Source organism: Diuraphis noxia, unplaced genomic scaffold (genome assembly GCF_037042655.1).
Source record: "Diuraphis noxia isolate RWA-SAM2 unplaced genomic scaffold, SU_Dnox_SAM2 contig0003, whole genome shotgun sequence".
Lineage (NCBI taxonomy): Eukaryota > Metazoa > Arthropoda > Insecta > Hemiptera > Aphididae > Diuraphis > Diuraphis noxia.
Window position 1 is genome coordinate 19,821,704 of NW_028301713.1, and position 27,242 is coordinate 19,848,945.

Here is a 27,242-nt window from a genome sequence, read left to right on the forward strand (position 1 = left end):
GGTCTAATATCATGTTGGTACGGGAAACGTTTCCATGTTTTTCGGAGGTTCAGACTTCAGATCATAGGGAAACAAAACTCCAATCAGCTGATCGAGTTTCGCTTCTATCACAGATATATAAAAATACTAGATAGCCAACTTCGATATTATTATTGTCGCCAGTAAAATGGCCGCCATCCTTATCTAAGAGGTGAATGTTTATGTTTTATATTATTGATGATAAGCAATTGAAGAACAGTGTTATAAAATATATTATGTATTTTTATATATCTGTGGCTTCTATATTGTTCTGTGATATAATGGACTGGAAACGAGCCTCTTATCACGGCCACAAATGTATGTATAAGAGGTAAAGTGCGGGGGGTCGCTATGTGTTCTTGAAGTTTTCAGCGCCATCTGTTGACTAAATATTTATTCTTTATACACATTACATTCGATGTCATTTTCAAACCGAAGTTTTTTGTAAAAAATTAATTCAACCTCATATCATTTCTATATGTCTAATAGAAAAATAAATTATTTATTAGAAATAATATAAAATAGAGTATTTAATATAAAGTATTATTGGGAGATATGAACGCTCAAGTGGGTAAAGAAAATACATACAAAACGACGATTGGAGAACATAGCTTACATGACCGAAGCAACGATAACGGAGTAAGATTAATTAACTTTGCAATAAGTAAAAATATGGTAGTAAGCAGTACAAGATTCCCGCGGAAAAATATCCATAAAGAAACGTGGCTATCCCCGGGAGGCAGGTATAGTAGTCAAATTGATCATGTCCTCATAGAAAATAAACATAAAACGATTATAAAAAATGTCAGAAGCTACAGAGGAGCAGACGCAGACACAGACCATTACTTAATCCTAATTGACTTCAGAGTAAAGATGTCAATGGAATGGAAAAAGAAGCAAAAAATACTTGAAAAATATGATGTGGATAAATTAAAAAACAAGGAAACATTACAGACATATCAAGAAACAGTGACAAATCTCTTAGGAAGAAGAGAGGGCTTCGACACAGAACAGATTGAAGAATCATGGATAGCAATTAAGACCTCAATAACGGAATCAGCAGAAAAAGTTATCCAACTTACACAAAGAAAAAAAACAAAGAAATGGTTTAATGATAATTGTAAGCAAGTAATCAGGGAACGTAATGAAGCTAGAATCAAAGCAATACACACACCAACTCCAGAGAACATAAGGGACTTCGAAAACAAAAGAAGAGAAGTGAATACACTGATAAGAAAAGAAAAGAGGATAGCAGAAAAAGAACGATTGGAAGACATCGAAAACCTTAAACACAACCCCAGAGAATTCTTCAAACGTTGCAAAACATTTAAAAATGGATTTGTACCTAATATACGGATGATAGAAGATAATAATGGTACCCTAATTACAAAACCGGAAAATATTGCCGAGGAATTTAGATCGTACTTTGAAAAAATCCTTAACAGAGACTCAACAACAGGAATAGGTGAACAAGACGACACCTTATACTACACAGCGGAACCAGAAGTACCTAGTCCTAGTCTAGAAGAGATACAGTATGCGATACAAACTCTAAAAAATAATAAGTCTCCAGGAGATGATAAAATTGCCGCTGAGTTACTGAAGTTAGGAGGACAAAACTTAACAAAAAACTTACATGACCTAATCCAACAGATATGGATAAAGGAAAAGATACCAAAAGAATGGAATGAGTCATTGATATGTCCAATTTTCAAAAAAGGTAACCGAAATAAAGTCGAGAATTATAGAGGCATAACACTACTGAACTCTGGATATAAAATACTATCATTAATTATACTCAAAAGATTGCAAGTATACACAGATGAGATAGTAGGTGATTACCAAAGTGGATTCAGAAAAAACAAATCAACTACTGACCACATATTTGTCTTAAGACAAGTTATGGAAAGAAGCTACGAATACGCGAAAGATCTACATATGGTTTTTATTAGAGCTCTCTATTTCACGTGTACACGCGGTCACGTATTCACGTGAAATTAACATCCGAATATATAAAACCGTGTATTTAAAAAATCCGTGTACACGTGTAATTATTCACGTGTACACGAATATTCACGTATTCACGTATACACGTAATCACGTATCTTAGTGTTCTAATACATACGTACTTTATTATTAGCCATGCAATTTACTTATAAAGATATACAAAATCTATAGAGACAATTTAACAAAAGCATTTTGTATATTTAAAACAACGATTTTCAAACAAACTAAAAACAAAAATAATGTAGAATGATTAATTAAATTAAACATGCAAATAAGAATGATTTCAAACTTGAATAATTCAATGAATTTCTTAATTGTTACAAAATAATTCGATTTATCACAAGATTAAGGATTAATTATAATAGTATATATTGATAAATTATAGAAAATGTATTCATAATAATGACGAAATTTTTATGAATATAAAAAAATAACAATTTATAAATAATTAAGTATGACAATAATATAAATAATAATAATATTATGGTATTAAATTTCGATTTTGGTATAAGAAAACCAATAAATTAACATTTTTTGTTAATAATGATGTTCTTTTTGAATTTACCACGTTACCAGCTGTGGAAAAACATCGTTCGGAACTCACTGATGTAGCGGGTATTGATAAATATTTTTTTGCCAGTATTCCGATTCCTGGATATTTATCTTCTCTAGATTTCCACCAATCAAATGGATTCAAATCGAACTTTAATTGAGGTTCAGCTAAATAATTTTGAAACTAGGTCGTCAAATCGTTGACTTCAGTAACATCATCACCGTAGAGGAACTCGAGTGCACTTTTATGAAGTGATGGTTCGCGTCGTGTATTTACATTATGTGCATCAATTTCAATATTATTTAATAAATTGATAACGGATGATCGAATGCTTTCTCGTGCAATTATGGGTTCATGATCCAAATTTTTATATCTTGGATCCAAGAATGACGCGATTTGTCGAGCAGAAACTCTGCTTTCTGAATCCCACTCAAGATTAAAGCGTTCTTTAATATCAGAAATAATAGTTTGCTTAAAATAAGTTATACTTTGGTCGTCATTATCCTGTAGCTTTAAATGGTTGTCTAACAATTTTTTGAGCAATGGCCTTACGATTGAAGTCGGTGAATGATTTTCTCCACATAGAAGCGACGTAATAACTTTCAATGGCTTTAGAAGAATGACAAGAGTTTCTATTTTTAACCATTGATGCTCTAAGATTTCTAATTTTTGGGCTATGTGTGTGGAAGTTATAGATCGATCAGCCATCACAGCAGAAATTGGACACCTGTTTTCAAAAATACGTTCCAGCATTGAGTAGATTGAATTCCATCGTGTCTTACAACTTTGCAATAAAGACTGTTCAGGCATACCTAATTGTTTTTGTTTATTTAATAAAGATTGTTTTGCCAAATTCGAATGTTTAAAATGTCCTACTAGCCTGCTGCTTTGATTAATTATTTCGGAAATTGAATCTTCTTTTAATGCTTCATTTATAGATAGTTGTAAACTATGAGCTGCACACGTCACATCTGAAATATTATTATTAGTGGTATTAGAAAGTAATTGAACGGCATTTACTACATTTTTTGCATTATCTGTTATAACAGTCGTAACTTTATCTTTAATTTCCCAGCTGGAGAATACATTTTCTAATTTGTCTGCTATGTTTAAAGCTGTATGACGTTCTTCCATTTCTTGGGTTGTTAAAGTAAATGACATCGGAGACCAATCATTATTTAAAGCATGTGCAGTTATAGTTATATAAGAATGTTGGGACAATGAGGACCAACAATCTGATGTGCATACAACACTTTTAACAGCTTTTAAATTATTTCGTATTTTTTCTTCGACGGTTGACTTAAAAAAGTTAGTCTTTTTTTTAATGCTTCCTCTTTGATTGCTCTATAATTCGGTTCTACGACGGCCATAAATTGAAGGAATCCAGAGCTTGAACAAAAAGATAGCGGTGTATTGGTTCATGCAAATAAGTTTGGCCAACGCTTTATGGATTAACTCTGTTCTATCAGGGCTACATTTACGATCAGTATCACTATCATGTGTCAAAAAACGGCGACGCTTTCTTGGTATATTATGTTGACTTGGTTGTGTAAAATTGTTATCGGTACTTGAAGATGACGATTGACTGTTTGTTAATGAATCTGTGTCTTGTAAAGAGTCAATTGCTTCGAGATTATTTGATGAAATTAACCTATAGATACGTGTTGGTTGAATAAATATAATAAAATATATAAAACAAATTAAGTACAATTAAATTAAAAAAAAGTGGTCAAGTGGATAACGCTCTGTTCTATAGTAATAGTCGAGTGGATGAAATTTGAATTCAATAATATATCATTGTATACGAAAAACGATTTTGATCGAAGACTGACTGTCAGCCAACATTATATTAAGAAAATAAGTACCTATATTTTATCATATTAGTATAAGTATAGTATATTTTTTATAAGTTTCAAATCCCTACAAAAAATATTTTTTAACTATAATTAAAAAACTAAATCGTTATTCTTCATAATATAAATATCTAATTTATCGTCCAAATTTATACTTAAAATATAAAAAAAAAATAATTGTGCGAATGAATATAGCGACAAACAATAAATGATAACGATAGCACGCATTCTGTCATTCACATCAATTATTAAAAAACTGACAGTTATGTCTAAAGAGCTAAGGTTATATTATTAGAAAAGTTAATATGGTCGTTAAGTTTTATAAATTTTTTAAATTTCCGCTCAAATTTCATAATTTTTGTGACAATTACAAAAAAAAAAGTAAATTCCCGACAAATAATAGGCCTTAGTTGATTATTGATTATTTTCTAATGGGCATACCTCTTAGGTGTTGATGTCTCTGGCTGATAAACTTTATGCATAATTTTTAAATGTCTTATTATAGACTCAGTTGTTCCACCAACACAAGAATATTCATTATTTTCATCTTCGTCACATAATTCGCATTATGCTTTATCTTCTTTTCGTTTAGCATATTCCCATACCCAACTTCTTCTTTTGCCCATTATTGTAAAAACTAAAAATGTAAGTGTAATATTTGACGAACACGCAGTATAGAAAAAAGTTAACTGTGCAAATATTTGTTAGTAAAGTTACCATTTGCTTATCGAATTTCTAAATTGTTGATAAAATAAACGACTTATCCCACTCAAGAGGTTGCTCACATAAATAACCCCACAATACAATATTGGGTATACCGCATACTTGCCTATAAACGTGTGGATAAGATTACGGAAATAATTCAAAATATTAATAAGCCATTGATAAAGTTTTCGTTTTATTTCATGTACACAAGTATCTTTATTTATTATCTAATAGGTATATAATAAAAATAGTAATCAGTTAATTCGCTCGATACGTGCAGTTCATAAAGGCCGGTCACCATATTATATAATATAATATTATATGCACAAGCCACAAATATCCGTGAATACGGGAATACGTGAATAACTTAAAATACGTGAACACGGATATTAAATTCACGTGTATTAAGTATACGTGAATACAAATTTTTCGTTCACGTGTACACGGACTTCGTGTTCACGTATGTATTAATTCACGTTTCAAATCGAGGCCTCTAGTTTTTATAGACTACAAACAAGCCTATGATAGTATAGATAGAGAAATATTATGGAAAATCCTTAAAAACTTTGGCTTACCAACTAAATTAATCAACATGATAAAACTATGTAACACAAACATCAGCAGCCGAGTCAAGGTGAACAACGAAATATCGTCTCCGTTTACAATAAATAGTGGACTGAAGCAAGGGGATGCGATGTCACCAGCACTCTTCAATATGGCATTGGAGAGCGTAATAAGAAAGATACCACGAACTGAGACACTAAACCTTGATGAAGGAAATATCCTACTAGCATATGCAGACGATATAGTGGTTATTGGGAATTCGCAAGAGAATATCCAGAGTACTGTTGAAGAACTGATGAAGATAGGAAAATATATTGGCTTAACAATTAACAGTGGAAAAACTAAATACATGATGTTAAAACGAGGAGGGGGTGATCATAATAACCTCCAAGTGGGAAATAACATCTTCGAACAAGTACAAGAGTTTAAGTACCTGGGGTCTACTCTAAATAACCAAAACAACATGCACGGAGAGATAAATATCAGATTGGACGCTGCTAATCGATGCCTTTATGCACTATCGACACTCTTTAAATCTAAGTTGTTGTCAAGAAAAACAAAAGAACATCTATATATTAGTTACATTCGCCCTGTATTGACATATGCATGTGCCACATGGGCAACGACAAAGGGCGACGATGAAAAACTACGTCTATTTGAGAGAAAAATTCTTAGAAAAATTTACGGACCTGTATTCAACAATGCGGAACAAAAATGGGAAATAAGAACCAACACCCAACTATACCAGCTTTACAAAAAAGAAGATGTGGTCCAATTTATCAAAGGGACAAGGATAGAATGGGCAGGCCATGTGTGGCGAGCTGATGGAAGTGTATTGAAAGGAGCACTGACATATATGATAAGAGGAAAGAGACCAAGGGGAAGGCCACGGAAAAGATGGAAGGATAGCGTCAAGGAAGTATTAGAAGAAATTGGAGGAGACTGGGAACAGGCATACAATAGAGAACAATGGAAGGAATTAGTTTTGGCGGCCAAGAGTCTAAATGGCTCGTAAAAAGCCTAAAAAAAAAAAAAAAAAAAAATATATAAAATAGACTTGGTAGTATAGGCTGTCAGCCGTCTGTCAGATCGTCAGGTTCATAATAGTATATCACTTTTTTCTATACAATGATTTTACATCATTGAATTCAAATTTGACACATCCATTACAGTAACCCCTCTAGACACTGTTAACTACTTATGTTAATAAATATACCAATATTACCAATTACAATTTTTTTATTTTCAGGTATTTACAAGTTTCGAATATTTTTTTTTATTTGCATTTTTTTTAATTTGGTTTGAGTTTATCATATGCGTATATTGTCGCATTCTCATAATAATATATTGAAATATTATGAACATTAGTACTTCACTTTTATGATGAGTACATGGAAAATCTATTGGATCATAATTTTCCAAAAAATGATCAATAGTTAAATCGAAAACATCAATGTTTTCAGAAAATTTCAAAAATGCATTTTCAACATTTGACAATATTTTGAATATGAATTTATTAGAATGAGTCAAACCATCTCTTGATTTCAAGTTTATAAGGGCAGCTTCTGGTTTTTCTGAATAACACCTTTTACCTAAAAACAAACAAAATTCCAACAGTTTATTTAGATAAAATGTATGTATAGACACAGTACCTATTACTGCAGTCCTGCATATATCACATGTAATAGATTTTGAGAAACTTTTTGTGATATATCCACATATATAATAAATTACACAATCTTTTATGTCAGCTTTATAATAATTATGAATGTCTTCATCAAAAACAGTATTTATATCTGTTTTTTTTTTTTACAGCAAATGAATCCAATTTACTTTTCAATGAGTTAAGCTTTGAAGTACGCTCAGCTGTATTGTCATTAAATACGGTTTTCAGATCATTAATTGTAATTTTGGGTGTTGTATCATCCAAAATCATACAATTACCGGTTTTAGGCGGTTTTAATATTGAATATACAGATAATGTCAAATAAATTTGCAAAAATGTGGTTGAACAGGGGTGGTCGTTCGGCCCACTGACCTGTCTAGCCATACCAAAGAATTGCTAGTTAACAATACAATAAATGTAATAAGTGTGTATAATATATTATAATATTATGTATGTAGCAACTATACTATTAGTTTTAAAATATTTATTTTAAATTCTATTTTTGTGTATCTTTTTAAGGTAAGAACTTTTCAATTGAATTTGGCAAAACTAATAAAAACTAATAATATTGTTACTAATAATTAGTAATTACTATTATATTAAAAATTCAGTTCTTATTTTACTTGTAGTCGGTCTTGATTAAATTTAGCACACAAAACATATTTAAATTTGCATTCCTCCAATAAATATTTTGATAGTTCAATAGTTGACTTGATAGCTATGAGTAGTAAGTGGGGCACTTGAGCACACTTTTCCTAAAAATATCAGTAAAAGATCACAAGATTGATTTTCATCAGAAAATGTAAACTTTATCAGAAACGCTCGCTATATCAGAAATAGAACACAAAATGAAATAAATCATAAAAAGATCAGTAAAACGTAATTAAACATAAAAAGAACAATAAACTGTAATTAAACATAAAAAGATCAGTAAACTGTAATAAATCATAAAAAGATCAGTAAACTGTAATAAATCATAAAAAGATCAGTAAAATAACTTTTTTCATAAAAAGATCAGTAAACTGTAATTAATCATAAAAAGATCAGTAAACTGTAATTAAACATAAAAAGATCAGTAAATTGATTAAATCAGTAAAAGATCACAAAGAAAACAATGTGTAAAAAGATCAGACAATTGAAATGCAATAATTATTAAAATATTTTTCATAGAACTTATGATATTAATAATTGAAAATTGAAATGCAATAATTATTAAAATATTTTTCATAGAACTTATGATATTAATAATTGAAAATTGAAATGCAATAATTATTAAAATATTTTTCATAGAACTTATGATATTAATAATTGAAAATTTAAATGCAATATTTCCCCAAAAATATTTTTCACAAAAAATATGAAATTAATAATTAAAAATTGAATTGCAATAATTATTAAAATATTTTTTTTTTTTACAAAACTTATGATATTAATAATTAAAATTGAAATACAATAATAATTAAAATATTTTTCATAGAACTTATGATATAAATAATTGAAAATTGAATTGCAATATTCCCCAAAAAAATTTAGTAATAACATCAGAAATATCATAACTAATATTCCTTCAATAAAATATCATAAATTAAATAATTGATATAAGTTCAGAATAACATCAGAAATGAAATAATGAAATGAAATCGAAAAAAATAAATTGAAATACAAATGCAAAATAAAACTATCATTCTCACCTGAATAAGTTGAGCGTCAAAAATAGAAATGAAATACAAATGCAAAATAAATCTAACATATTCCCTACCCCAGTCTCGACTACCATATACAATATTATTTTCGTACAATTTTGCTTTAGGATTTAAGAGTTATACAATTTTTTAAATATTTCTGTTGAGCTGTTGAACTAATGCCATAGATTTCTGATAGGTAATAAAAAAGTCGAGCCATACTTTCAACTATCTAGTTTCGACTACCTTAAACAATATTATTATACACAATTATGCTTAAGGATTTTAAAAGTTATACAATTTTTAAAACATTACTTACACACAATTTTGCTTAAGGGTTTTAAAAGTTATACAATTTCTAAAACATTACTTATACACAATTTTGCTTAAGGATTTTAAAAGTTATACAATTTTAAAACATTACTTATACACAATTTTAGTTATACAGTTTTTAAATGTTCCATAGAGATGTCGATTCCTGTTGAGTTGTTGAACTAATGCCATAGATTTTATAGGTTGAGTTGTTGAGCTGTTGGAAATTGTTTGAGTTTTAGAAAAAAATGCTATAAATGTTGCCAGTTGACCTTAACATCTCCAAAATCAGGATTGTTGGAAAACTTGAACATTGCTTGTAAAATATATTAGTGATAAATAATATTATTCATTAACATGTTCCTTAAAATATATTACATTATTAGGTGTTATATTCCAAATTGCTAGATACTAAATAAAGAAATTGATTTGTTTTTTATTTATTTTATATATCAATGAATCTGTAATGAGTTCAATAATTAATAATTTACAAAACGAAATAGATGTTCCTTTGAGAAGTAGTTTGGTTGAAGGTTTTCTAAGTGATTTTAATGCTATATTTTCATATGATAATAATGATATAGAAGTAATAGGAACTGTAGATAAGCCTTGGTTTAAAGCTAAAGATTTATTGAATATTTTAGGTTATAGTGACAATAAAAATACATTAAAAGATTTTATAAGAAATAATATTCCTGATAAATATAAGAAAGAAAGGGGTGGATGTATTGGACCCACCCACCCCTCATCTCATACCAAAAAAACAAATAAAGATAAAGAAATATTTATTTTATATATAATGGGCTTATTTTATATATAATGGGCTTATTTTATATATAATGGGCTTATATATAGGCTTGTAATGCGATCAAACAAACCGAATGCAGAACCATTCCAAGACTTTGTACAGGACGTATTGATACCAAATATTAGAAAACAAATAATCCAAAATATTAAATCCGAAAATAATTCATTACGTAACGATATGCAAATTGTTATCAAAAAACTAGAGTCTATGGAAAAAAGTCATGAAGAAACAAATATTAGATTGGATGACATAAACAACAAACTGGTCAAAACCTTACCTGATCGAAATGTTGATCCAAATGATAAAGAACTAAAACACTACTATATTTTATTTAAAAATAAAAATTCTTCAAACGAATACATGTTTGTAAGAGGACAGGAAAAATATACAAAAACTAGAAAGAATTTATATAAGACAGAATTTGATATAATTATAGATTCAAAGAAGAATCCTAATCCCATAGATTTAGTTAATAGACTTAAGGATTTTGTTAAAAGAAATTGTTCTGATATTATAACTTTTCGATCAAATAAAATAATATTATTGGATTATTCGGAGAAAGCATTTTTAGAATTAATAAATGAATTAGATAACGAAAAGTATAATGTTTAAATTAATATTCTATATTTTATTTTATTTTATTAAATATAACTATTTGAGTTTATAGAATTTATAAAATTAAAAAAATTAAAAGATGGAATGTTTAAAAATAAAAAATATAGAATTTTTAAAATGTTTGGAAAAAATTAACAGATTAAGAGACATAGATTTATATAGATTTATAGAGAAATTAATATACGGTGAACTAAGTCAAAATGAAATGGAAATGTATAAAGATTCTATTAAGGAATCAGGTGTTGATGAGTTTTTAAAATATATAAAACAACAAATCCAACCTAAATGTATACATTCATCGTTGAAAGATAAAAAAAGAAATAATATTACATCCTTAATGTTGGAAAATTATATAATATCCCATCAAAAAAGTAAACAGTTTTTAGACGATTTGAATTTAAAAATTAATTTAAAAATTATTCCGGGTAAAAACATCATTGTTAAGAACGGAGAAATTGTGAATATTATTTTAAATGATTAAAATGAATATAAACAATCAAGAGAATATGCAATTTTGGATTATAATTTAAAAATAAAAAAATAAAAAATAAATTGAGTTTGTAATTGGAAAATATTATAGAAAATGAAATAGATATGGATTTCAAAAATAAAGATATTCTTAAAGTATATAAAGATTATCATCCCTGGGATCGAACTATACTATACGATTTTTCAAAAAAGTTATTTTATTTTCAAAATCCCGTACAATATTCAAATTCAACCTACAAGCCTTTGGAAGATTATATTTATAATAAAATTACAGATTTACCAGATTTCAAAAAAGAATATTATATGACGAAAATAAAAAATATTAATGCTCATCTAGCTGTTTTAGATAGACAAATTGAAGACGATTCCATAAGACATTGTGGTGAAGTTTTTGATGCTATGGAGCTTGAAATATCTCTTATAATTTAAATATTATAATTTTAAAATTTTATAATTCTAATAATGTCGCATTATTAAAACTTGATTTAAATTTGGTAATTTAGTATTTGATTAGCATTCCTTAAGATATAGGTACTATCGCAAAATTTAAAAAATAAAATATTTTAAGACAAATAATCTTGAGTATGTTTAGCCCAAATAATATAAAATATTCATAATAAATCTATAGAGTTGTATTGCAGATGTTATCTGTTCATGGATGCCGGATTCTGCTCAAGTTTGGAATAGCTGAAAAATAAACTTTTTACACAATTAGTAAAATGTATGTATTATAATATTTAAGAATTCAAGACGAATTGAAATGTCCATGTGCCGCTCAATGTCATTATATAATTATTATTCTGAATTAATTTATATATTCGTTGAAAATATTTTCAAAAACACTTAATTAAAAACGAGAGTCTAAAATTTGTAAAATTTAGCGAGTTAAATCAGAAAAAAATACCACACATCTTCCCTCGAATTTATCAAAACTAAATATGGTGAAAAATTAACTGTTATTGTAGATAATGAATTTAAGCTAGCCCTACCCGATAGACTCTCTAAATTATCAAAAAAAGATGTTCAAAATCTTAATTTGGATAACAATTATAGGATATTGACAAATGGTCATATTCCGCATTTGATTACATTTGAAAAATTATTGTGATTTAATTTAATAATGTTGACTTAATTTTAACGATCATAAAATTATTTTTAGAACAATCCAATAATTTATTTTAAAGAATCTAATATCTGCAATTGAACATGTGTATAGTAATATATGTGTAATAATTAATTAATTTCAAGAGATGGGAAACTTGAAAACATAATCTTATAAAATAACTAATGCATTTAATACATAATATTTTTGAATGCCCACATTCCGCAAGTAAAATATTCTTAATAACGTTTACTCCTTAACATATACAGATACTCGTTTATAGAGCAGATATATTGAGTAACACTCCAGCACGCCTTTATCTTTTCCGTTTTATAGGAAAGTGGCAATAATTCGAAATCGTTATTAGTTGTATTATATACCAGCACGTCTTTAATTTTTTCGTTTATAGAATAAAGACAATAATTCGGGTTAATTACATTAACGAAATGCAAACATTCGAAAATTGAGTTTGTATTTAAAAAATTTGATAATACATAGATTATCATCCATGGGATCGTGTTATAGAATACGATTGTTCAAAAAATCATTTTATATTATTTTCAAGACCCAATATACTAATACAAATATATATGTTTTTGACAAATATATTTATATATTTTTGCGTAGATTATATGTTATATTACGAATAATATACATTATAGTAATAATATTTAAAATAAATTTATGTAGAAATAATATGTAGGTCAAACAAACAAACATTTTATTATTATAATTATCTATGTGGTATTTTTACTTATATGAGGATATCCGTAGATATCGTGTGACATAGTAGGAAGTCTATCGAATATTCTAGAACAAATTCATTATTTAATAAATATGATCGACGAGCATAATTAATTCGAACTCGCCGGCTGAACTGAAAAGTTGTTGGTCGCATAGCTGGCACTCTCCCTGAAATTTGTCATGCAATAGCGAATTGACGCTAAATCATGACAGACGTAGGGGGGTTCGAGTGTTACATCAAACGACCAACGGACAAATTTGAGTTGTGTGTTGTAATAAGATCCGAACGAAAAATTTACAAGCATAATTTCCATTCCTAAATTTAACAAAAAATTTACAACGTAACAACGTAACAACGTAACAACGTTAGACGTTCGTTCGTTCGTTCGTTTGTTCGTTCGTTTGTTCTTTAGATGTTAGTCGTTGTTATTATTATTAATAATCTAAAGGTATTGTTCGAGAGCTGTATAGTATACAATACACACACACACACACACACACACACATACACAACGATAAACATTCGATGTTAAATAATATGCAATGATACATACGATGTCATTATATTAACGGAAGCGAACCACACGATAATGTTGTTGGCCACAAGAATATTGTTGGAGACATTTCCGGAACGATAACGTTAAATATTTAATGAGTTTATTGTTCTTTTTATGTTTAATTACGTTTTACTGATCTTTTTATGATTTATTTCATTTTGTGTTCTATTTTTGATAAAGCGAGCGTTTCTGATAAAGTTTACATTTTCTGATGATTTTCTGATGAAAATCAATCTTGTGATCTTTTACTGATATTTTTAGGAAAAGTGTGCTCAAGTGCCCCACTTACTACTGCTATGTATCAACAAAATTAAATAAAAGCATAATAAAGTAATACTTACATTGGGAATATCGTGTGGTACCAAATAGTTATTTAATATTCCATAAGGACGAAAATGTTCAGCACATACATATTTTACAACTGTCTCCTCACAATTAGCGTTACTTACTGCTAATTTCCAAGTTAAATAATTGGCTTTTGGAGGTTTAAAAAAGGAAATCGTGAGATTGTTTTTTGTACTAGTGCATCCTTTAACGCTACAAGTACGCATTTAAAAAAAAAAAAATGTTTTAATAATCAATGAAGGAACTCCACTACGCTATAGCTTATATTAGACAATGACTGAATAGATTAGTTAAATTGTATTAAATTTATTTAGTCATATAATATTAGACCATAGTCGTGCGCCGTGCCTCCGTGGTTTACTATTAATCATGATAAATTAAATTTATTATTTATTATTTATTATTTATTATTTAATATTAATTTATTATTTAATTTATCATGCTATTAATATTATATATTAAAATATATAACTTAAAATGAACCGCCAATTTAAACCACCAGTAGCGCTGAAAACTTCAAGAACACAGTCTGTTATCAGTGACATCTTTTGGTGGCCGTCCCCCGACCCCCGCCGACCATGTCGTTTCCAGTCTATTATATCTTAGTCCGTGGATAACGACAACCAACGAATGATAATATTTTAAAATCATTCCCCGCGTTATAGCATTTTGTTTATTTGGTTAAAACCATAGACCTTATACTCATAGACGGAACATCCAGGCGGGATGCGGGTGGGTGGTGCGGTCTTTCCTAGCGTGCCAGCAGTGATGCCATTCCTTGCGACCAAAAACATTGTTATTAACACATACCATATTATAATATTACAACTTCATTATTGTATACTATATAGACCAAAGCCAAATAGACTTATAAATTATAATCAGCTAGACTATATTACTATAATAGTTCTATTGTAATTTGTAAGTAGGTACTAGTAAGTTGTAAGTAGTACCTAGTATAAAATAAGTTTAATATATGCTTTTTATAAAAATGGTGAAGAAAGCAGCTCTTGGACGACAGACTATATTATATAGTATATATGATATTATCTAACTGAACATTTTATAATAATAAATATAGAAAGTTGAAGAACTTGAAAAAGAAGGAAAAAGAAGCACTTAGAGAAGAAGCTGGATATTATATGTTATAATATTATTGTATAAATCATGATATAATGAATATAAACATAAATAGGATCGTCATTCGACAGTAAAAGGGGGAAAAAAAAGTAAAAATATATTTGTATAATTAATAGGTACATTATATTCTATAATATCGTTGAATTGAACAATTTATATTCAAAAGTCAACAGTCACAATTCAGTCACAAAAAACTGATCAATAATATCTACAAAAAGTTAAGTTTAAAAAAAATATAATTATAAGCAGTGCAGTTAAAATAATTCAGAATTAAATAATAGTATAATTCAGTCCCTAAAAATGTATTAATAATATATACAAAAAGTTAGTCAATATTTGAAAAAGTTAAGTTTAAAAAAAAAACAATTATAAGCCAGATACGTATATTATTCATTTCTAAATAAAATAAGTTTTGTACATTTTTTTCTAATCGAATTACTATTTTTTTTTTCTTTTGTTAAAGCTGCATGGTGAAATCTTAAATTTAAATATGTTAATATAGTGAGACTTATTATTTGATCTCTATGAGTATTAAATAATTACTGATCCAGACAATGATTATCAAGCTGTTTAAAAATGTAAGGTTTTTGATAAATATTGTTTTTTATTGCAAAGAAAATTTTTGATTTAATATTAGGTAAAAAAACATCGTGAGCTCGAAAAACTGTTTCTGCTTGTTGACAAATTTCAACAATATCTTGGCTTGGTTTAATTAAGGCGTTATTTCTATCCTTTTCGCTTATTAATTTAAATATATGTTCTGAATCATCAATTAAATATTTATGACATGTATTGCAGTTGATTTTTTTAAAAATTTTTTTAACAACAAAACCAGATATATAACTTGTCACTTCATCTAAAAAGGGAGTTATCCTATGTATTGCTCTAAAATAATCGTGGTCAGTTATATTTATGTTTTGTTCACTATCATTGCTTATAATACTATCTGGTCCTACTTTTACTACTGACATTTGTGTTGTATCAAGTATAGAAATACAGTTGCCATATTGTGATCCACTTATTTCGTTGTGAACTAATAATTTCTTATATGCTGACTTAAACTGTTTACAGGATTTAAAATATAATTAAATGCTTATGGTAATTTAATATTTTATTACAAACCCTTAAACCATCAATAACAAATTGAGTTTCTCACATATATTATCATAGGCATTAGATACAAGTTTTATTGCCTTATTTTATTATACTGTACACATATATTCATTTAAATTACTTACATCCCTACTCAAGTACCTACTTTAAAATCACATGCATTTTTTTAACATAGTTTATTATTAACATATAACTGATAAATAAAACAGCGTACTTTGGCAAAAATCAACAATATATATTTTAATAAATACAACTTATATATTATATAAATTAATAAAATTTTAAGCTTATTAAGTTGTTCATTATAATTCTTCATCTATTTCTTCACTTTTTTTTCCCAATCACATCCACTCAAACAGGTTTTCCAAACAATTAAACAAAAAACACAAATTAAACACAAAAAAAACACAAAATTAAGAAATGAAGAAATAAAATATTACCTTTAGATGAACAGATGCATTTTCAGATATGAAATTTTTACTTTTCAGTTGAAGGATAAGGTCATCATATGTTTTGAGCTTGGTCTGCAGTCTCTTCACCTGCTTTTTCAAATTTACATTTTGGGTTTGTTTTTGGCTGAACTTATATTTGACCATTTCTAAATTCTTTTTAGCTTTCCTCGGTGTATTAAAGTGACTTGGCGATAAATCCCCAATCGTATCTGGATTAAATGTTTTTCGTTTTTGACTTGAACTTTGAAATAAAAAGACCAATATTTTGTTCATAAATATAAATAATCAATTACTGTGAATATGTAAAAAATGTGTTTTAAATAATGTAAATAATGTAATATAAATAAATATATGTAATAAAATGTAATAATGTAATAAATATGTAAATAATAATGTACCTCACATCAGGCAATACACTAGAACATCGCCTTTTTGGAGTAACACAAATACTATTTGTTGATACGATTGTGATTTTTTCGGGCAACAGAGTTTCTTGAGAAGTTGACTCAAAAACTGCAATTTTGAATTACAACAAAATTATTTAAAAATAAGACTGAAATGTTAAGATTTAACTGTAAACTATTATTTATTATTTACAAAATATAAACGGTAGATACCTGTATTTGTGGATTCTAATAATTCTGGCTGTTTAGATTTTATATTTTCTGGAATAGCAATACTTGTTAAGTAACCATTTGGTAAAAAGTCTTCATTAGAAAAATGAGCCTCACAAACTCTATATGACGGTAGATATAGGCTAATTCCACAAGCTTTTAACCACAACTTCTTGCGACCTTCATCCTTAGGAAAGCTGAAATAAAATTAATAAAAAATAAAACTATTTATGTATATTTAGTTGTAATAGTTGAGCTATAATTCTTTAAATATTGGTAGCTAATAAAAAAAAAAAGTATTAAAACATATATTTAAAGAAAAATATTTTTATAGAACAAACCACGAAGATACACATGAAAAATATAAGAAAACTATTATGACTATTATGTTAAAATATGATTATTTTACTTACGAATAAAATGATTGGCCACCACTTCTTTCATAAACATTGCAAATGATACACTTCCTAGGCATCTTAGTACAAATTTGAAAGTTGAGACTAAATTAAACAATACAAATAAGGAAAATCGGCAAAACTCAAGAAAAACACTTGTTGAAAGAATTGAAAATTTCAAATCAGAACCAGAAAATATATAACAGCAATATACTATTGTGATAGTACGCGGTGTGTTGATAAGTCGCAGGCGCAACAGAATTAAAAATTATTGTACAATACGATAGGCCTTGTGCGCATGTGCGGAGTGCGGGCGTGCGTCCTTGATCAGCGCCCTCACGCTTGGACGCCGGAATTACAACCACGTTCCGTCTATGAGTATAAGGTCTATGGTTAAAACTTATGTTTTGAATTATAAAGTTTAAATTTTAAAATTAAAATGGTTTTTATGTGCTCTGTGAGAAGCTGTAAAACCAAACATTCCAAAAATTCTGACATAAAGTTCCACAAGTAAATACTACCTGTAATATAAGTAAGGTTTACATTATAATTAAAAATGATACACATATTATATCTAAGTTCATAAATAAATTACCTTTTAATCCATATAGGTTTCCTACAAATGAAGAGTTGAAAAGCAAATGGTTATTAACCATTAATAATGAAAGTTGGTTTGTGCCATCCCAGCATTCTGTTATGAAACTAAAAAATATATTGACTAAGTTTATAAAATGTTAATTTTTAAATAAACTATTATTAATAACTAAACAATAAAGTACCATTTTTACTTACTTTTGTACGGAAGCGTTGAAGGGCCAACCATATGTTTTTTTTATCTCATTATTATGGATTATCACAAGTCGTTATTATGAATTATAACTAGTAATAACGGATTCGATAAGTCGTAATAACGGATTCGAATATTCGATAAGTCATAATAATGGATTGAACAACTCATAATAATGGATTGAACAACTCGTAATAATGGATTAAACAAACTCGTAATAATGGATTGAACAACTCGTAATAATGGATTGAACAAACTCGTAATAACGAATTGAACAAGTCGTAATAATGGATTGAACATATTTATAATAATGGATTGAACATATTCGTAATAATTGATTGAACAACTCGTAATAACGGATTGAACAAATCGTAATAACGGATTGAACACCTCGTAATTACCAATTACTAATATTACGCGTTGAAGAGTCATTTTTATGTTTTTTGTTTCATAATTATGCATTAAAACAACTCACAAGTCGATATTATGAATTAAAACAAGGCAGTGGCTGTTAAATACTTTAATTGTGTGACTTATTTAGTTATTTCGTTATATCTCAGTCATTGTCATATGTACATTTGGAAATTGGAACTTGGAACTTGGAACTATTTATTAAAAGGTATGTCAATGGTCATTATTTGCTTTATAATATTAAAAATTATAAGTTTTAATTATCCGATATAATGACTTAATGTACTTATTATCATCTTGTATTCAATTATAGGTACCTATTGAGTATTGAGGTATTGAATTAATACAAATTTTTTATTATGGATCTAAACAAACTATAAAAATATATTTTAATATGGGACTCAATTATACAGAAATCTTGGAATTTTTACATAAAAATGACAATATTTCTATGAGCTTACGAACCTTGAAGAGAACATTAAAAAGCTTATCACTTGCTCGACGAAAAAATTTTTCATCTATTGCCACTGTCTGATTTTTTGTCATCACAAGTCCAACATTCATCTCAACTCCATGGCTACAAATGGATGCATTTAAAGTGCATTCAGAATGGTTTTACTGTTACTCAAGAAACGGTTCGTTATTTATTGAATGACTTAGATCCTGAAGGTGTAGCTATTCGAAGAAGAAAAAGATTAAGAAGGCGGCAATATCACAATAAAGGTCCTAATTACCTATGGCACACTGATTGTTATGACAAATTGAAACCCTATGGAATTCCTATTAGTGGATGCATTGATGGATTTTCTCGTTACATTTTATGGCTAGAGGCGGCACCAACTTGTAATGACCCCAAAGTTATTGGTGGATTTTTTTTTAATTCTGTTAGTACGCTTAAAGGTTGTCCTACTTCATTGAGAACTGATGCGGGAATGGAAAATCGACATATTGAACAGATACAGAAATTTTTTCATAGGAATAATCTTTCAAATAATCGACCGTTTTTATATGGAACAAGCCCCGCTAACCAAAGAATTGAAGCTTGGTGGGGTCACCTTCGAAAACACTGCAGTCAATTTTGGATGAATATGTTTCAGTCAATAAAAGATGATGGATATTTCAGCGGATCATTTGTTGATAAAAATCTAATTAGATTTTGTTTTATTGACATAATTCGAGTATGTTTATTGTCATAAGATATAACTTATGTTTTGTTTTAAATAAATTCAAATTTTTATTTTTAGAGTGAACTGAATGACATAAAGAATGAATGGAACAGCCATAAAATTCGAAGCACCAAGAATGCAATTGCACCATCTGGTCGTCCAACTAGCATGTTTAATTTACCTCACTTGTGGAACTCAGAATCATATCTGTTTGATGTACCGGACGAAGACATATCTGTGTGTAAAGACGAATGTGTATTTGTTTCTGAATTAATATGTGATGAAACCATTTATGAGTTATGTCATATTTTAATTGAAGAAAATAATTTAGTTGTTACAAATGCTAATGATGTCTATGATGCGGTAAATTTATATATTGAGTTAAAAATATTATTTGATAAGCTGCTAGAAAATACAATTTAATTTAATCAAACAAACCTTAATAACATTTTTATATTTGATTAAACAAATCTTAATAATATTTTTATTTTTACTTTTAGTAATAGTTAAGTTTAATGACAAGATGTAATAAATTTTCAGTCTAGAGTGAATTTATTTTTAAAGAGTTATACATAACATAATAATTTTTCAATCTTCTCGAGTAAGTTTTTAACAAAAACAAAAACAGTGAATATAAATTCAATAAATAACAAATAACTTAAAGAAAAACCTACAAGATATCCATTACCCAAATATTTGATGCCAGTATGCAGTTAAGCTCTTTCCGAAAATCCGCAAAGTATTCATACTTTGAGGGAAGTTCTAAAACCCCAGAACAAGTATGAGCTATAGGAGCACGAGCCAGGCCAACTACATTTGTAAATTCCACTTTAATATGGTTGTGTGTTATAACGTCGGCTCCAGTTGAAAATCTTAAAAACTTAAGGCGAATCTCATTTGTTGTTTCTTTAATAAACCTAAAAAGACAAAATTGAATTATTAAATTTATATAAATAGCTAATAGGTACAATATAAAAATAAAAATATAATATAAAAATAATATAATAAAATAAAATAAAAATACAATATAACAATAAAAAAGGGCGGGTAAGTGTATGTCGCTCTGCTGTACACTGCCGTCCTAACCTCAAAAAGGGTATCTCCGAAAATTAAAATGTTGGGAAAATGACATAACAAGATATGGAACATAATGAACTCATACGCTGTCCCTTAAACTTTTTTTGAAATTTTTTTTTTTCCAATTTACTAATTATTACCTGTAGAATTGATTGGTGATATTTTTAATTGTCTAGCATAATTCTAAGTATAAGATAATGGACTTACCCTTAAACTTCTAATCAGAATAAGAAGCTAAAAAACAGTAAATCCACTAAACTGGAGTAAAATATTATTAATTCCTATCATTATAAATTATAATTCAATATTTAAAATGAAAGATGCAAAATGTCTGATAATATGGAGATACTGTTTTTAAAAGCAATGTAAAAATAAGCTTTTTTCACGTAACTCCAATGATTTTCATGTTACATACCCTGTTTTTGCTAATTATTAGGATTTACTGTGAAAATGCTTCTGTTTTGTGAATATTTATGGACATACCCTTAAAGTTACTAATTTAAACATATGTTTTAGATAAGAAAAAAGTGGAAATACTTCATTTTGGCTTCTGAAATTGATAAAATATCACTATATAAACCTATTTAACCAATAAAATCATTTCGGCCAAAATTGGAGATACCCTATTTTGGCTTAGCACGGCAGTACAGTAGATTACAAGTAGGTCACTGTATAATGCATGATAGGTATTAAATTTGAATCCAATGATATAATATCATTGTATAAGAAAAACGATTCTGAGCGAAGACGGTCAGTCGGTCTATAATATCTTACTAAGTGTATTTGATGATATTATTGTGAATAAAGTAATTAATTTTAGTATTAGGCATTATATTTACTATAGTTGGTAATTTAATTTTTCCCAAAAAAATTACATTTTAAAATGCCATTGCGTGTATGTAAAATATAACAATATACTCTAAAAGTTTCATATACCAACAAATAATATTTTTAAATTATAACAAAATAACTAAAATCATTATTCTTGATTTAAATATGAAATGTTGTCTAAATTTGAAATTAAAATGTCTGTAAAAAATAAATGTATTTATGTATTTTTTAGATTTTTTGGTTACAGTATGAATTATTTATGAGAATGTTTGTTTTAAATTTTCAATTCTTAGTTATAAAAACTAAACATTTTATAATTTTTTAATTACAATGATTTATAATTTTCGAGATATTGATAAATTTTGGCAAAATTCGAACTTTAAATGCTTATAAAAAAAAATTGTGACTACAGATTTTTAATATTTATCATCTACCTTTGAAATAATATATTAGGAGCATTCTATTAAATTTTCAAGAATTTTTAACCAATAGGTCAAATTTTATAGATATTTAAAGAAAAAAAAACTAAAAAGATTGGAAATTGAAAATGTTTGTTTACAGCTCAAAAAAATTATTTAAAATTTTTAAATATTTTGAAAATGGTATGGTGTATAGAAACTGCTTATATTATAAACATTCAGTCAAAATTTCATGTATCTACAATAATTTCTTTAAGAGTTACACCAAAAACCAAAATCGATTTTGTCAAAAATCAATGTTGCGTAAAAATTCCTGTTTTTTCCTTAATTTTCCATTTGTTTTTCACGTTACTTTTGAAAACTACTGGAAAATGTTTACTTTTGACCCCCCAAAGTACCAACTAGATTCACTTTCCTGTCAGAAAAGGTACTATTGAAGAAAATCTAAGCACTTTTACTGTGCTAAAACGTGATGACAGACACAAAAAAAAATATAAAAAAAAACACATCATTGTAAAACCAATACATTCATTGCTTCGCTCAAAATCTAAAATCAATGCAAATTTAAAAATTATTCTTTGTTAATGCTATAAACCTACTTTTTAAGAAATCCAAATGTCTTGATTTCATCAGTATTGGTTTCGGTGTATGATAAAATGTTGAGGATATTTTTTGCGGTAGGCTCCATTGTTTTGTAGAGCGTAAGTAGATTTTTTTGAGTAATTAATGTGTTCATCGTAACTTCTTTGAGCTCTTTACGGAATTGCTCAATAATGAAATGCGGTTTTTGTATTAACTCCTTATGAGATATTTCTTCCAAAAGTTCAACGAGATTGTATTCATTTGGCACTGTTCTGCATTCAAGAGTGCTAAATGCCTCCAACAAGTCATCCTCGTCTACAGATGAAATATCTTTCAGCGCGGAATTCAAAATTTGGTTGTCACTTTCACCAAGAGTTAACAAAAATATTGGAATCAATTTTGAAGTTACATGACCATACAGCATTTGTTCAATAATAGGCATAGCTAGTTTAATAGGAAAGTACTTAGCATTAACCCAACCAACGTACAATATTTTAGCCATTGACTTCCACTCTTCCTCTTTAAAGTCATGTCTTATACATGGAATTTTGACATTTGTACCAACTGGGCACGTTTCATACATAGTGGTCCAAAATTCTGAAATTGTATCCCTAAAAACACCACCTGCATCTAAGCCTTTTTCGGACTCATCATTTGGAAGAATAAGTTCAACCATTAAGTTTGAACATTTTTGTTTATCGATGCTTTTGAATGCTTCTATCATTTCTACAAAAACATTGCCGCGGTGAAAAATTAGATGCATAGGGGGCATTATATTCTCAGCCTCTTTACTTGTAATGCTCGAACTGGTAGACGGAATGGCAGCATTACATTCCAAATCTAAGTCTCGGTAAAACTCCTGTATTATTTTACCTATGAATAAAATACTAAATATTATGATATGGACTACAAATTTATTATTCTATTTATAGTGATTGTTTGGTAGGTATTTCAAAAACGCATAAATTATTATTCATTATAGTTACAAATCATAACAATTTTGTGCTTTACAAATCTAAAATAATTTTTTTTTTATGTTATGATTATTAAAATTAAAATTGTGCTCGAATCGGAAAATTATTGAATGGGATGCAATATTATGTTAAATAATATAATAACTATAGGAGTTATTAAATTATAATATTTTATTTTTTAAAGAAGCTAGTCCTCCAGATTTATGAATGTGTATGGTATTAACCTTGATTGTTCATGATGTCCTCTTCTAATGAACTAGTAGGCGATAAACTTAGTTCCACAATATCATACATGGTTGATGAATGTAAAGGTATGGTAATATCGCCTTCATCACAGTCTAAATTTGTTGTTATTTCATTATGATCAATTTCTAAATAATAAAATATATTAATGTGATACATATTAAATTAAGTAATCTATAAGAATAATGTAAGTCACCTTCAACTATAGAATTATCACCAACAAAAAATTCCAGAGTTACATTTTTAGGTGGATCAGGGGTTAGAGGATTTACATGTTCTATAGAAGCTTCAGTATAATTTTTTGAATTTTGAATAAATGAACGGATACCACTTTTTCTACGAGTAGCTAGGTAATATCTCAGTTTTGGCAGACCTAAATAAATACATTACATAGGTACATAAATATAAAAAATTAGCAAGACAATTAAAAAATAATTACCAGTTTTTTCATATAATCCTACAACTGTTGTATCTTCTTCCATAGGTTTTCTTTTAAAATCAAACATTTCAACATCCAACTCTTCCCAATTGCCAAAAACTGTCATATTATCCTGACCGAAAAATAATTCTTTTGATTTTTGAAGTAAATCAACAGGCCTCGCATACTTGGGACACTGAATACTTCTAATACCACCGCCAGATGGTTCTCTAACCTATGTAAATTAATAAATATTAAAGAAAAAAAATAGATAAAATAATTATAAATAAAATATTTATAGAAACAACCTGTTTATATTTATTATCTTTCTTATCAAAATGGAGCCAACCAATTTGAATAGATCTGGTTGTTTTGAATGCATTACTCTTGAAGGTTCTGTAATGAAATTTGGTTTTTAACAATACCTAGTTACTAGTTATGTTAGAACCGTATAACTGTTAAAGCATTATTAAAGATGTAAGAAGTAAGAATAAACTAAAAAATTGTACTATGAAAGAAAACTACAAATTAATAATACTATCTATATTCTATATTATGTACTTAGATATATATATATAGATAGGCAGTGGTGTGGTGAGTGATGACAAAATATCAGAACCTGACACTATTAAGAAAAAACCACCTACCACCAACTCTAGGTGATTCAATATATAACTAAAATGATTTATAGAGAAATGTTTTCCTTGAGAAACAAATATCTAACTAAATGGTAAAATCAATAAATTAAAACTATTATATTATCTATACAATAATACAATTTTATATGTGGCCCGCAGGATTGTCATGTATTTACAAAGTGGCCCGCAAGATCATTTGGGTTGGCCACCCCTACAGTTGTATAGTAATATATTATAATCAATGATAATACTTGCACAAAGCAATATAATTTTCATTTTAATATTTATTAAAAAGATAAAATAAAAAACTTAATTATTTTATTGAATATAATAATAATAATAATAATATGAACATAAGTTTGAAGTACCTAGCATGAAGTATGAAATTATACAAGCTTTACTAAATTAACTTACTTTACAAGTGGTTGTTCAGTATCGTCAGAACTACACATTTCGCCAAATGATCTCCTATTTTCATTTTTGACTTTGTTCATCAACTTGTCTAGTAAATTATTTTTTTTATTTTTTTTTTATTGATTTTGTTTGGACCAGTTTATCAAGGCCATTCGATCACCATACCCCGGTAACCAATCACACAATTTATAATCATCTTCTTTTAAGACTGATATAACTGCTAAATCAACCTATAATAAATTCAAAACTCACTCAACTAATTTTAAATTAAAATGTACATAAAGTTATTAATTTTAAAAAAAATAACTTTTAGAAAAAAGTAATACCTTATAGTGGCTTAGTAGGTACCTAAATTAAAGCAATAAACATTCAAATACAGATCTTTTATAATTTATAAAATTAAATTTTATAGTTTATAGTTTTATAGTTTAACATATATGTATATATGTATATTTATACATTTATAAATATATATTTTTTTGCTAAAACAATTTCAGCGATTTTGTTAAGAATACAGCCAAGACTAATTTTCTATGATGAATTCAATTTAACAAAAGGCTGAGTATTAGTAGGAATAATCGAATAATGTATAAATAATACTATTTAGTATTTTGAGCAACTTTGAATGCCACATGATTCAATCATTAACTGACAATGGTGTCTCACAAGATTAAACAAGAAATAAAATTCAATAAATGAAACATAGGATGATAATTGAGATCTTAATTTGTGATTCAGATTAATTAGGTACTAATATAAACACACATAATATTTAGCTATCTACCTTGTTAAAATCCATCTCTCTGGCCACTTGATCAGCATTCTCAATGTTCCTGCTTTTCAAAAAATCAAGGATAGAGTTCATGACTGATGCTATTACACTGAAAAATTATAAATATTTTACATAAAGGATTTACATTTATTTACATATTTTCAGGATTCAATCATCACAGAATAATCTATGTTAGGCCATTGAGTATTTGAGTACCTAGGTACTAGCTATTATAGCTATAATAATATAATAGGCAGCATTAATATTTGATAGTATACCTATATTATACCTCAATAAACACTTAAATACTCAATTGTTATACTTAATTTATAGCCTATAGGCAGCTAATTGTACATAAAAAAATATCTTTAATAAAATTATAAAGCAAACAATTATTATCAACGTACCTTTGACAAATGACAGTAAATAAATTCAATTTCCAAATTTACGTTTGACAAAGAATGACCCAGCAGGACTGTACTAATACAGATAGTCACGGTAGGATACATGGGCAAGAAGTGAGTTGCTGAAGTACTGTACAAACATCGGAACACGGCATTGTTCTCTTGTGGGCCGTAGGATAGTCAATACTCGGAATTTACCATATTTATAGAATTGCGCGAAGAGTGCACGAGATAACGACCGGTTATTTATTATCGGCTATCGCCATAATATACTATTAATATAACTATTACTTACTTTTTTTAATTGTTAAGAGGACATAACACTGGTATTTGTTGTCTCCGTCTTACCAGTGCGCAATATAGCAAAATTAC

General features: G+C 27.8%; 4 protein-coding genes and 1 pseudogene across 4 annotated transcripts; 2 read left to right on the forward strand and 3 right to left on the reverse strand.

The window, feature by feature from the left end:
- Positions 1-573: 573 nt before the first annotated feature.
- On the forward strand, positions 574-2,013 carry LOC107169634 (uncharacterized). The gene has a single exon (XM_089223264.1). It carries the CDS (start codon positions 574-576, stop codon positions 2,011-2,013), a length of 1,440 nt encoding a protein of 479 aa, XP_089079390.1.
- Positions 2,014-2,506: 493 nt separating this feature from the next.
- LOC149056991 (E3 SUMO-protein ligase ZBED1-like) lies at positions 2,507-3,981 on the reverse strand (annotated as a pseudogene).
- A 10,727-nt stretch (positions 3,982-14,708) lies between these two features.
- LOC149056992 (uncharacterized) lies at positions 14,709-18,091 on the reverse strand. The gene is made up of 5 exons (XM_089223559.1): positions 17,753-18,091; positions 17,343-17,536; positions 17,124-17,238; positions 16,714-16,966; positions 14,709-14,797 (listed from the first exon to the last, which is right to left on the reverse strand). The coding sequence occupies exons 1-5, from the start codon at positions 17,812-17,814 to the stop codon at positions 14,723-14,725; spliced, it is 699 nt and encodes a 232-aa protein (XP_089079685.1). The 5' UTR covers positions 17,815-18,091; the 3' UTR covers positions 14,709-14,722.
- A 29-nt stretch (positions 18,092-18,120) lies between these two features.
- Positions 18,121-20,661, forward strand: LOC149056993 (uncharacterized). Its single transcript, XM_089223558.1, has 4 exons — positions 18,121-18,266; positions 18,346-19,140; positions 19,246-20,110; positions 20,177-20,661. Exons 3-4 carry the CDS (start codon positions 19,520-19,522, stop codon positions 20,519-20,521), a joined length of 936 nt encoding a protein of 311 aa, XP_089079684.1. The 5' UTR covers positions 18,121-18,266; positions 18,346-19,140; positions 19,246-19,519; the 3' UTR covers positions 20,522-20,661.
- LOC149056994 (uncharacterized) lies at positions 20,632-27,242 on the reverse strand. Its single transcript, XM_089223557.1, has 8 exons — positions 26,479-27,242; positions 25,695-25,924; positions 24,951-25,038; positions 24,664-24,877; positions 24,421-24,597; positions 24,206-24,352; positions 23,025-23,880; positions 20,632-21,015 (listed from the first exon to the last, which is right to left on the reverse strand). The coding sequence occupies exons 2-8, from the start codon at positions 25,772-25,774 to the stop codon at positions 20,769-20,771; spliced, it is 1,809 nt and encodes a 602-aa protein (XP_089079683.1). The 5' UTR covers positions 25,775-25,924; positions 26,479-27,242; the 3' UTR covers positions 20,632-20,768.